Source organism: Delphinapterus leucas, chromosome 17 (genome assembly GCF_059928025.1).
Source record: "Delphinapterus leucas isolate spDelLeu-1000000601 "Yukka" chromosome 17, BTC_Dleu_Yukka2, whole genome shotgun sequence".
NCBI classification, from domain to species: domain Eukaryota; kingdom Metazoa; phylum Chordata; class Mammalia; order Artiodactyla; family Monodontidae; genus Delphinapterus; species Delphinapterus leucas.
This window is the reverse complement of record NC_143145.1, coordinates 602,885-615,240: the sequence shown is the minus strand read 5'-3', so window position 1 is coordinate 615,240 and position 12,356 is coordinate 602,885. Positions and strand designations below refer to the sequence as shown.

The following is a 12,356-nucleotide window of genomic DNA, read 5'->3' as shown; positions in this document are numbered from 1 at the left end:
TTGGGACACAGGGGAGCCCGTGGCGTTGAGTAAATGTGCTTGGAAGGAATGACGCTTGCACGCACACACTTTCTCTAAGTTTCCATTAGAAAAAAAAAGAAAACAAAGCTCTCGTCTCTGCAGATGCTGGCGCAGAGGTCCAGGTTTGGCCACAGGCTCAGTCTGGCGTGGGGGACGGCATTTGCCTGGCACAGGGGGCTTCGTGCTCCATGTGGGAGGGTCCCTGAGCCTTCGTCCCTTCTTACAAAAGCCCCAGGGCTGGCATCCACTCTGGCTGGCCGCTCTGCTTGCAGCCAGGGCCAGCTGTTTGCTGAGGGCATGGCCCAGGGCAGGGCAGAGGCTGGGAATGGTGTTCCTGCCCCACAGGTTCCATCCCCAGGGTGAGGGTCTGCGAACCGCTGGCGGGCACACGCCCGGAGCTCTCGGGGCACTGAGGATGGGGGGTCCTGTCCGTGGGGCGGAGGCCTGGATCTGAGTGTGGGGAGTCCCCAGGGTGAGGAGTCTGCGAAAGCAGCTGGTGGGACTGGGGTGCCGCCTGGCAAGCACAGGGCAGAGTGTGGGCCAGAGGGCCACCTGGGGCAGCTTCCGAAGGGGCCCTGAGTCTGCACCGCCTGCCTTTTATAGGAGCTCGGATCGGATCCAGCGGGGCCGGAGACGTGGAGCAGACGTGGCCTGGGCTGGAAGGTCGGGGTACAGGTGGCTGGAGTGACCTCAGAGCAGGCGGCCAGTGGGTCCCAGAGATCCCGGCCAGCGCAGTGGCGGCTGCAAAGTGGCCAGGCCGGCGCGGCGGTCTCCTCCAGCTGTGGGGCCGAGTCCTCAGAGGCTGAGCGTAGCGATGGTGGGGTCGGGGCCGGGCCTGACTACCCCACTGGGCTTTGTCACGGCAGGGCTGTTCACCATTCTGCTGGACGCTGTCACCGACAAGGACCCTCAGGTGCAGGAGCAGGTGTGTGGCGCCCTGTGCGCCCTCGGAGAGTCACAGCCTGAGGAGGCTCTCCGCGCCTGCGAGGAGCACCTGCGGCTGCACGAGAAGGTATTGCTGCTCCTGCCGGGCAGGGCTGCGGGGCGGGGCTGCGGGGCGGGGCCTGCGCCAGGGGTCTGCGCCAGGGGTCTGCGCCAGGGGTCTGCCGGCTGGCTGGGTCCGGAGTGCAGAGCCGTGCTGCTGTGGGTAGAAAATTGTACCTGCAAGTCCAAGCCCCCTCGAGGCGGGCAAGCCCAGCATAGATGACCCTCTTTGCCTCGTGGCCTGTGGGTTGGTCCTGTCGTGGAGGGACCGGGTGGTGAGCACTGCAGCGTCCAGCCGCTCACCCGCAGGCCCAGTGCCGCCATCCCCTTTCGCTGACCCGCTGGAGCCTGGACAGCCGTCCTCGCCGATGAGAGAGGGCAGCTCGCGTCCACCGCGGCAACGGGAACACGTGGACGGGCCTCGGAGAGGGGCTGTGGCTGGGTGGGCGCGCCGACTGGACTCTGCAGAGATGGCTCAGAAGGGGCTCTGCCAGTTCCCCCTCTCCTGGGTCTCGGCTCCACGGTTCTGTGATGCTCTCAGCTCCCTGTGGTGGGAAATTGTTTCAGTTTTCCCCAGTGCGTGTTTTAGGCTCATTCCTGGGAGTTAGACTTTCGGTCTCAAAAGACCATTTTTCTTTTTGCTTTTGCCATTTGCTCAGTAAAAGAGGATCCCTATACAATATAAGTTATTTCTCTCTCATCTGTCAACTGCCGTCTCCTGGGGGAAAGAGTCGAGTCCTGCTGAGCGGCTTGTGCTGCGGCTTGATGGCCTCTCCTCGTGGGGAGGGTCCCCTGCCCCCGCCCCGCTGTCCTAGCTGTTCTGGGCCTTTTACGTGTTCGTGGACTGCTGTTGACACTGGGGGTACATAGGACGGGAAGGGCACCCTCACGCTTGGGCACGTGTGTGTCTACCCAGGCTCCTCGGCTCATGGAGCTTCACGGTGCGTGCACGCTGGGCGTCAGGGCCCTTCTCTTCGTGGCCGAAAGGCTCCATCATCGTGACCTGCTGAATTCAGCGTCTGATTGTTAGACAAAGATTAGGACCGCCCTGGCTATTTGAGGAGATGGCCTAAGAGCACTAAAGGTGGCTAAAAAGGCTTTGTTATTTTTAACAGTTCATAGCAGAATTTAAGTGTGCTTCATACTTGTCATTTTCTGGCTCATTTATGATTTTACCCCTTTTCTAGCCTTTTTAGTTTCTTCAACCAACTTTAAAAACCAGCTTCCTTCACAGTGGCCCTTTACAGTAAGTGTGTCTGGAGTTGGAAGCCCTGTCCCTCGCAGTGGAGCCCTTCCCAGCGCCTCTCCCCCGCCAGCCGCCGCCACTGCCTCATCCATACCCTGCTGCTAGCAGCTCTGGGCCACTCACTCGTGTCTCTTCACAACCGGACGTTATTGGGCTGCATCTTAGCATGTACATTTCAAATCCCCTTGATTCTCTCTCCAAAAAGATGTGGGATAGCAGAAGAAAGGTGTACAGCACTATCTGGTCATCGTAGGTCAGTGCAGCGTTTTGAGATGCGTGCGATACTTTGTAGATATCAGCTTCTCGAGGCTTCAGTGTGCCTGGGGCACTGGGGCATGTTCGCTGCTCCTCCAGCTGGTCCTGGTCTGTGTTCCTGGACGGTGGTGGGCCGCACAGTTTTAGACAGATCCAGTCTCCTTCCTGTTGGCCAAGTCTCAGCATAGGAAAGGTGAACACAGGGGCAAGCAGGCTCCTTCGCAAGGGCTGTCAGGCCAGTGGGCAGGGAAGTGATTTGGGGAAGAGACGCAGAAATAGTTGTCTTAGCCCCCTCTGGCTCCTATGACAAAATGCCACAGACTGGGTGGCTCTTAGACAACAGACTTGTGTCTCCCACAGTTCTGGAGGCTGGAGGTCTTAAGATCAAGGTGCTGGCAGATTCGGTGCCTGGTGAGTGCTTGCTTCTTGGTTTATAGATGGATGTGTCCTTCCTTTGTCCTCACCTGGCAGAAGGGATGAGGGAGCTCTCTGGGGTCTCTTTTATAGGGGCACAAATTCCATTCATGAGGGCTCCACCCTCGTGGCCTAATCACATCCCAAAGGCCCTGCCTTCTAACGTCATCCTGCCCGCAGGTAGCCTAGTCATCCAGTTCGTCCATTTAGTGGACTCAGTCAGTTCTGGGGGTGGGGGAAGGGCAGCAGGGGTGATGGGCTCACTGGCCACCCACCAACACATCAGAATGGTTGAGCCGGAAATCTCACACACACCTGCCAAGGGCAGGTATCATCAGAGAGCTGCCCCCACCCCCACCCCCCAACCCCGTTCCATTCCCAATGTGCTACCTGACGGGGCTGTGGCTACATCATCCTGCATGAGGGCCTGGGCGAAACCCCCTCCCTCAGAGGGAGTGCTGCACATCTTCCTTTGACGTGGTTACTGTTCTGCTCATTGAACCCTCAAGAGCAACGTAAAGTGGAAATAAAATCTTAAAGAATAAGCAGCTGTTGCAACTTTGTAGAAGTAGAAGAATCCATCCTAAAATTCATAGGGAATCTCGAGGGATCCTGAATAGCCAGAACATTCCTAAAGAAGAAGAACAAAGCTGGAGGCCTCCCAATTCCTGATTCCAAAATTGACTAGAAAAGCTACAGTAATCAAGCCAGTGTGGCACTGGCATAGACAGACACATAGACCAATGGAGTAGCATAGAGCCTAGAAATAAACTCTCACATATACAGTCAAATGCTTTTCAACAGGGGTGCCAAGATAATTGAATGCGGAAAGGATAGTCTTTTCAACAAATGATACTGGGAGAACTGGATATCCATTTGCAAAAGAATGAAGTTGGACCGCTACCTCACATCATACACAAAAATTAACTCAAGGGGTCAAAGACCTAAACGTAAAACCTAAAACTGTAAAACTCTTAGAAGAAAACATAGGACAGAAGCTCCTGGACGTTGGACTTGGCAATGATTTCTTGGACATGACACCAAAGGGACAGGCAACCCACAGCATGGGAGAAAATGTTTGCAAATCATATATCCAATAAGGAATTAATATCCAGGATATATAGAGAACTCTGAAAACTGAGCAACAAAATACCAAACTACTCAATTCAAAAATAGGCAAAGGACTTGAATAGACATTTCTCCAAAAAAGATATACAAATGGCCACTAAGAACATGAAAAGGTGGTCAGCATCCCTAATCATTAGGGAAATGCAAATCAAAACTACAGTGAAACACCACCTCACATCCATTGCAATGGATACTATCAAAAAAAGAGAAAGTAACAAGTGTTGGTGAAAATGTGGAGAAATGGGAAACCTTGTGCAGTGGTGGTGGGAGTGTTAAATGGTGCAGTGGCTATGGAAAACATTATGGAGGTTCCTCAAAAAATAAAAATAGAATTACCATATGACCCAGCAGTTCCACTTCTGGGTATATACGCAAAAGATGGAAAGCAGAGTCTCAAAGAGATATTTGCACACCTTTGTTCATAGCAGCATTAATCACATTAGTCAAAAGGTGGAGGCAACCCAAGTGCCCATCAGTGGATGATGGATAAGCCAGATGTGGTCCATCCACACAACGGAATATTCAGCCTTAAAAAGGAAGTGAATTCTGGAAACTCCCTGGCGGTCCTGTGGTTAGGACTCAGCCCTGTCACTGCTAAGGGCCCAGGTTCAATCCCTGGTCGGGGAACTAAGATCCCACAAGCCGTGGTGCTGCAAAAAAAAAAAAAAAAAAAAAAGGGAATTCTCACACATGCTACAACATGGATGAACCTCTTTTTTTAAAAAAAAATTTTTTCTCTAGGGATACATAGGACTTTTAAAAAATAAATTTATTTATTGTTTTTGGCTACATTGGGTCTTCGTTGCTGTGCGCGGGGCTTTCTCTAGTTGTGGCAAGCGGGGGCTACTCTTTGTTGTGGTGCACAGGCTTCCCATTGCGGTGGCTTCTCTTGTTGTGGAGCCTGGGCTCTAGGCGCACGGGCTTCAGTAGTTGTGGCTTGAGGGCTCCAGAGCACAGACTCAGTAGTTATGGCACACGGGCTTAGGTGCTCCGTGGCATGTGGGATCTTCCCGGACCAGGGCTTGAACCCGTGTCCCCTGCATTGGCAGGCGGATTCCCAACCACTGCGCCACCAGGGAAGCCCCTGAATGAACCTCCTTGAGGACATTTTGCTCAGTGAAATAAGCCAGTCACTAAAGGACAAATACTGTATACTTCTACTTCTATGAAGTGTCTAGAATAGTCAAATTCAGATACAGAAAGTAGAAAGGTGGGTGGCAGGGGCTGAGGGGATGGGAATGGAGAGACAGGTTCCAGTTTTATAAGATGGAAAGAGCTATGGGGAGGGATGGTACTGACGGCCACACCACCAGCTGAATGTATTTAATACCACTGCACTGTATGCTTGAGAATGGCTAAGATGGTAAACTTTGTTATGTGTATTTTAACACAATTTAAAAAAGCGAAAAACAGAACAAAACAAACCAGTAGGGCTTCCCTGGTGGCACAGTGGTTGAGAATCCGCCTGCTAATGCAGGGGACACGGGTTCGAGCCCTGGTCTGGGAAGATCCCACATGCCACAGAGCACCTAAGCCCGTGCGCCACAACTGCTGAGCCTGCGCTCTAGAGCCCGCGAGCCACAACTGCTGAAGCCCGTGTGCCACAGCTACTGAAGCCCGCGTGCCTAGAGCCCATGCTCTGCAACAAGAGAAGCCACTGCAGTGAGAAGCCCGCGCACCGCAACAAAGAGGAGCCCCTGCTCGCCGCAACTAGAGAAAGCCCGCGCACAGCAACGAAGACCCAACACAGCCAAAGATAAATAAATAAATTTTAAAAAAACCCAGCAGCTGTGAATGACCCCATCAGTAGGACATTGGTACTTTCCCCAGGTATAAGCTGTATGTTTCTACTTGAAATAGAGGGGTTCCTGCCCTCCCCTCTCGCGTGCAGGGCTGAGTGACCGGGTAGTGTGGGCCCCCCCCGTGAGGGCTGCTAGCAGCCTCTGCAGGAGGGAGCGTGGTGGGGACGTCGTTGGCAGGGGGCCCGAGGGTCACGAGCACCTTTTCTCAGGCCTGAGCAGCTCTGCAGAGTGCAGCCAGCCTGAGTCGCACCCTTTCTTGCCCTCTTTGCTCCCGTCACGTGGCCTGGGCACTCCAGCTGCACTGAGGTTGTGCCCCCTGGTCTGCACCCCCTGTCTGGACGCTGCATTCCCGGGGGGAGGGGGGAGGGTCCTCAGGGAGCAGCGGGTCTTGGTCTTTCCTGGCTCCCTGAGTATTTCCTGTCCTCACCGCCGGTCTCCGTGACGCCCGGGACTCCCGCAGGATGAAGCCCTTCCCTTGGCTGGGCTCTGCTCACGTCGAGGGGTTTTCTGTCATCACCGTGACATGCCCTCCACCTGTCACGGCCTCCACTGTGGTCTGCGTGTCCTCAGTGAAGGCGAGGATGATGCGTGCTGGACGGGGGCGCTGCAGGGACATGGCTGAGGAGAGGGCTGCACCAGGACATATGGAGAGCTCCCCGGGAGACGGGCCACCCAGAGCGACGCCGTCAGGAGACCAGGGCTCTTTCTTAAGCTCAGAGAGGAGCCGTGAGAGACAAGCAGGTCCTGGCCCTCCCTCCATGGTTCTCTCCTCAGCTGGCGCATCCGTACCGGACGATGATCCTGAGGGTCATGGAGACGGTCGTGAGCAGTCACATCGGCGAGCTGGACAAGGGCTTGGCCAGGGCCAGCATCCTCCTGGCCTCCAGCGAGATGACCAAAGTGAAGGTCCGTGGGGCTGACCAGGTCCTGGCTTGGGAGGGAAGCTGCCTTCCGAGGCCTTTCCTCCCAAATGCCTTAAGGGTGTGGGTTTGTGTCCGGCTGCCTCGGCTTGGCCCCTGGGTCCTGTGCACTGACTGCCCTCCTGGGATGGGGAGGGTCACCCCACAATGGAAACTGACACAGAGAGCAAACTCCCCGAACCCTCAGGGCAGACGCAGGGGCGGTGGTGCCTGGTCTGTGGAGGTGCTGACAGCAAACTCCCCGAACCCTCAGGGCACACGCAGGGGCGGTGGTGCCCGGTGTGTGGAGGTGCTGAGAGCAAACTCCCCGAACCCTCAGGGCACACGCAGGGGCGGTGGTGCCTGGTGTGTGGAGGTGCTAAGAGCAAACTCCCCGAACCCTCAGGGCACACGCAGGGGCGGTGGTGCCCGGTGTGTGGAGGCGCTGGGCTCAGCAGGGAGCCCTGCTCCCAGCAGCAGCAGCGTGTCCCCTGGCGTGACTGAGGGCAGAGTGTCTCGTTTCGCATCCTGGGCGGTTTCAGGGCGAGGTCTGCCTCCTTCGGTCTGGGTGCCAGTTCAGGTCTTTTGGGGGGATAGGAACTGGTTTGTGACTGGCAGCAGGCCGCCAGCAACGTCCTGGTAGCTTTGGGAAAGCGTTTCATCAGCAGCGTGATGGAGGAGATACTGAGCAAGTTCCAGCCCGGGGTCCTGCCGCACCATTTTGTCGTGCAGACGCTCGCCAACCTCTCAGTTTCCAATGGTAGGTGGCGGCCCGGCCCCTTCGACCCGTGCTCTGAGCGGTCGTGAAGACCTCTGAGAGCCCGCCGGCCTCGGTTCCTTGTGTCCCAGCAGAAGGAGCTCAAGGCGTGTGGCCGGGGTGCCTTCTGCCTCCCCTGGGGCACAGGGCCCGAGGGAAGGACAGGCTGGGTGGGGATGGCAGTGGGGCCCCCGTGACGTACCCCTCTTGCAGTGTTCGGCATGGTGCCCTTCCTGACGTCCATCTTGAGCACCATGCTGCCCATGCTGAGTGCAGCCAAGCCCGACTCGATGAGGGTGGTGTTCTGCTGTGGTAAGACGGGGCCTCCGCGGGCAGGTGGGCCTCCGAGGGCAGGTGGGCCTCTGAGGGCAGGTGGACCTCTGCGGGCAGGTGGGCCTCTGAGGGCAGGTGGGCCTCTGCGGGCAGGTGGGCCTCCGAGGGCAGGTGGGCCTCTGCGGGCAGGTGGGCCTCCGCGGGCAGGTGGGCCTCCGAGGGCAGGTGGGCCTCTGCGGGCAGGTGGGCCTCCGAGGGCAGGTGGGCCTCCGCGGGCAGGTGGGTCTCTGCGGGCAGGTGGACCTCTGCGGGCAGGTGGGCCTCTGAGGGCAGGTGGGTCTCTGCGGGGCGGGTGAGTCTCTGCGGGGCAGGGGCTGGGTGCAGCCTGTCCACTCCTGGACCTTTTGTCTCCGGTGCCCCTTTGTGGGGCTGTGGGTCCTCCAGGCTGCAGGAGGAGGGCGGGACATTTAGAGGAAGGGTGACTGCAGGCGCGGGCTGGGTGGGCACTGCTGCAGATAGAGACCTGGCCTCTGCCGTCTGACTGCTTTTCTCTGCTGCTGGGGGCCCCCCTGCCCAGGACTTCACACTGCAGTCCCTGAGCCCTGGACGCTTGATGTGGGGCGGGAAGAGACTTACCCAAAGCTGCAGCTGCTTCCCATTTCTCTCCCTGCCCCGTGCTGGGAGCGTGACCATTCCCTGGGCATCTTGGGATGCGGTATTCACTCTCCCACCTTCTGTGTGCGGCCCTCCGCGTGCCTGGGCAGGGGACGGTGCCTCGCGGCATGTCTCTTGGGGGAGAGGAGGGCAATCGTGTGGGAGGGAAGCAGAGGGTCCTGAGACCTGGGGGCTGAGGGGGCCTGGGCCTCTTCTAGCAGCCACCACATTGCCCTTGTCCTTCAGCTTCCTGGTGTCCCTAGTGTCCCCACCAGTCTCAGGGAGACTGCTGGCCGGTACTGAGGGGAGGGAGAGGGAGCATCTAGGCCCGCATGAGGACTGGACCCTTTTTAACCCGCAGCCCAGCCTGTTAGCAGGTGCTGGGCTTCCACCCCAGGCTGCCAGCTAGGGAGCATGTGGTGAGGGCGTGGCCGCACTGGGCAGGGCTCAGGGTTGGGGTTGGGGGCTGGTAGCTAGAGGATTGGTGTTTGGGGAGGGTTCCTAGGGAAGCTGCGTATCTTGCACACACCTGGGGACTTTCCTAGCCAAGGCCTAGAGCTTTGGGCCCCAGGCCTCCCTGTTCACAGTGGCTTTGGGTTCAGGGTTCCCCTGCTTTCAGGGGGCCCTAGGAGGGGCTCCAGCCCCTGCCAACCCTCCTCACAGCCCCCCACGTTCCCCATTCTCTCTATTCCCTGCCATGGTCTCTTTGGTGCCTCTTGCAGGCTCCTCCCAACTGTGCGTGATTGGCAGGCTGCTTGGGCTGAAGGGCAGAAACCCTCCTTGACCTAGTTTTGGCTGAAAAGGGAAATTGTGACAGGATCCCCGATCAGCTGGGTGGGAATCACCGCTGAGCTGGGAATGCAGGAGCAGGACACAGAAGGGGCCGAGGCAGAGCTGAGGGGCTGGGGCTGTACCTCAGGTGCACCGCACACGGGGAGAAGACCAGCCTAGGACAGAGCCCGTGTCGGAGCCGAGGGCTTAGGTACCGGCCCCAGGCAGCTCCTCTGGGAGGCACTGGCCTCGCTCCGGGAGGTGCAGGGCCCTGCACAGAGAGCTGACTCGCGCTTCTCAGGCACTCTGGTCCCAGCCCTTCACGGGCCAAAGGCCCCTGCAGTTCCCACCTGTTGGTATGTCGTGTATGAAGCAAGTGCGTGGGGCCAAGAGACCTGCCCGCAGGCTGCCCTCCTGCTGAGGTGTGCGCCCCTCACCGCAGACAGAACGTTCAGGGTCTGCAGTTGGAGGGAAGAGTGGTCCTGCCTGCTGGAGGGGCCTCAGTCGGGCCAGGAGGGTCCACAACAGCCCATCAGCGGCCTGGGTGGGCCACGAGAGGGCTGGGGCCTCCTGTCCTTCCAGACAGCCTCTGGTTCTGGGCAGATGTCTGTGTCCACTGCCGGAAGGCGGCACAAGTGGGCAGCGGCGCTGGGCCGAGAACAGGAGCACGTGCACACTTGAAGCTTCTCGTCCAGTTTGCAGTACGCTGTGGCCAGGCAGGGGAAGAGTGGGCAGGGAGACCCAGAGACCGTGTTGACATGCCCCAGACAGCAGGGTGCACGGCTGGCCTGGCCACACTGTCCAGCACCAGTAGCGGCCAAAAATCACTGCCCACGAGGAAAGTCTCTGATAGGAAAGGTGGCCGCAAAATAAGCAGAAACCGAGACTTGGAGAAAGCAGACGGTTCAGGGAGGAGAAGACAGGCAGGAAAGGAAATCTGTGGTTAATGTCCTCCGGGAGCTAAGAGAAGATGCGTTCAGGAAACAAGAGCGTGTGGCTGTGAAGAAGCTACATTCGGAGAATAAAATTAAGCTTTTGGGAATTAAAAACATGATGAAAATGGAAGGCAGAAATGGAACAGAAAGTTGAGGAAATCCTCCAGAAAGTAGAGCAAAAATGCAAATATATGGAAAATAGGAGAGAAAAGAATTAGCAGGCTAGGCCATGAAGCCAGCATTCGAATAAGACAACCTGGAAAGAACGAACGGAGAGAGTGGAGTGGGGGAGTCGTGCAATAATCCCCGAACCTGCCCTGCAGCAGGAGCTGTTCCTGATGGAGAGGCCCTCCAGGCACTGCACCAGGAAGACTTTGCAGGGGGGTGGGCAGGGATGGTCCAAGGGGAGGCTGAGGAAATAGGGTGGCCTTGCCTTCTCTCGCTCAAGCGAGAGCGCCAGAAAGCTCCAGTGGAAGGCACCCTCTGAGAATCAGAACCCTGCCCAGATGCTACTTGAGCAGGAGGTAAAGGCTCTTGTGGAGAAGCCACGATCAGGAAGGGTGCGGTCCCACATGGGGCCGAGGGAGCCCCAGGGTGTGCGGCAAGAGATGTGGAGGTCGCCTTGGTGACTCGTGCCTGGAGAGCCAAGGAGACTCAAACCGCAGTGGTCGGTTACTCTGGGAAACAAAGCTGCTCGTGGACGGAGTGGGTGGGCTCTGGCAGCGTGGGTCTGGAGGGATGGACGGGAAGGACTGGCCCTGTCCTTGCGGGGAGTAGGTGAGGAACATCGTGGACACGTTATTTATCGAGAGATAGATCAAACCCCATGTTTGCTTCTGGAGCAAGGGAGATTGGGCGGCGGAGGGTGTGTGAGAAGTGCCCTTTACTTTATGCCTGTGTGTGTGCCTGATGAAACACTCAAGCCTAGTAACAGGTCCGGGGGTGGGTTTCTGCTTCTGGCCATATGGTAGCCTGTTACCCTGAAAGACCTTCCCACGCAAAATACCTAGGATCCCTGATCAGTTTGACCAACAGCCTGACTGAACAGCTCAAGGAGGCAAAAGAGTGGGGGGACGAAGGGGCCGTGGAGGAGTAGGGGCTTGAGAGAGGAGCTGAGGGTTCTCGGGGCACCTGCAGCCCCGGTTTTAGCAGCCGTGTGGCAGGGAGGGGACCAGAGCCCACCTCGCCAGACCCTCCAGGGGCCCATCCTCAGTGGAAGGGCTGCCCATGACACAGAAACCTTCCCCCAGGAGGTAGTTTTCTTTCAGAATTTCTTTATGTTCTGTCTTGAGCACGTGTGAACATGGCTGCCCTCCTGTAGATGGAGGGCTAGGGTTAGTCTTTCTGCTGGGCTGCAAAGCCCAGGCTAAGAAATTAGCCTTACAAGTGGACCAGGTTTGAGTTGTGAGCTGGGGCAAGTAAAGACCCCCGGGGCAGCTGCTGCAGCCCCTGCCTGGGCGCCGGGCTCTGCCCTCGGGAGGCCCGGCCGGGAGCCGCCGCCTCTCCGGGCCATTGCATCCTCATCTCCCCCTCCACTGCCCAGGCCCCGTGGCCAGGGCCTGGCCTCCGACTCTCCTTCGTGGCCTCATCGTCTCCCCTGACCCAGGGTCCAGGTCCTGCTGACCACTCGCAGGTCTGCAGCAAAGCGAGTCCCCAGGCTTACCTGCCTGGTATCCACAGCACAGTCCCTTCCACAGACACAGACCCCCAGGCCAGCGCTCCCCACCCTTGGCACCCCGCCACCGTGCCCCCAGGTCTTCTTCCTACACGTGTCCTGGGGGGCCCACGCCTGCCCAGCACAGCGGCCCTTGAAAGCGTGTGGCACGCATCTCTGTGAGGGGAGAGGTGGGCACAGCAGACTGGAGTGGGCCAGGCGTGGTGGCCTGGGGGCATTTTGGGGAGGTTGGTGCCTGTACTGGTTTCCTTGGACCACCTCAACGACAGACCACAAATTGGGGGGGTTAAAACAACAGAAATGTGTTCTTTACGGCTCAGGAGGCCAGGATTCCGAGAGCAGGGTGTTGACAGGGCCGTGCGCCCTCTGCGGCTCTGGAGAGAAACCTTCCAGGCCCCCTGGTGTCTGGAGGTGCCCGTGCATCCTGGCGCGTTGGCTCGAGGCTGCAGCAGTGCAGCTCTGCCTCCGTTGTCCCCGCATGTCTGTCTCTCTTCTTGTGAGGACACGGTCCTGTTGGAGTTGCCCGCCCCACACTGTGACCT

The 12,356-nt window shown here is 58.1% G+C and overlaps 1 protein-coding gene across 3 annotated transcripts in view; it reads left to right on the top strand.

Moving 5' to 3' along the window:
- MROH1 (maestro heat like repeat family member 1) overlaps positions 1-12,356 on the top strand; it is a 66,820-nt gene that overhangs the window by 13,461 nt on the left and 41,003 nt on the right. For all 3 annotated transcript variants that reach the window (XM_089898428.1, XM_089898429.1, XM_022555282.3), the window contains exons 3-6: positions 888-1,033; positions 6,625-6,756; positions 7,347-7,509; positions 7,720-7,818. In XM_089898428.1, the coding sequence (XP_089754554.1) occupies positions 888-1,033; positions 6,625-6,756; positions 7,347-7,509; positions 7,720-7,818 (540 nt within the window). The remainder of the gene's footprint in view (positions 1-887; positions 1,034-6,624; positions 6,757-7,346; positions 7,510-7,719; positions 7,819-12,356) is intronic.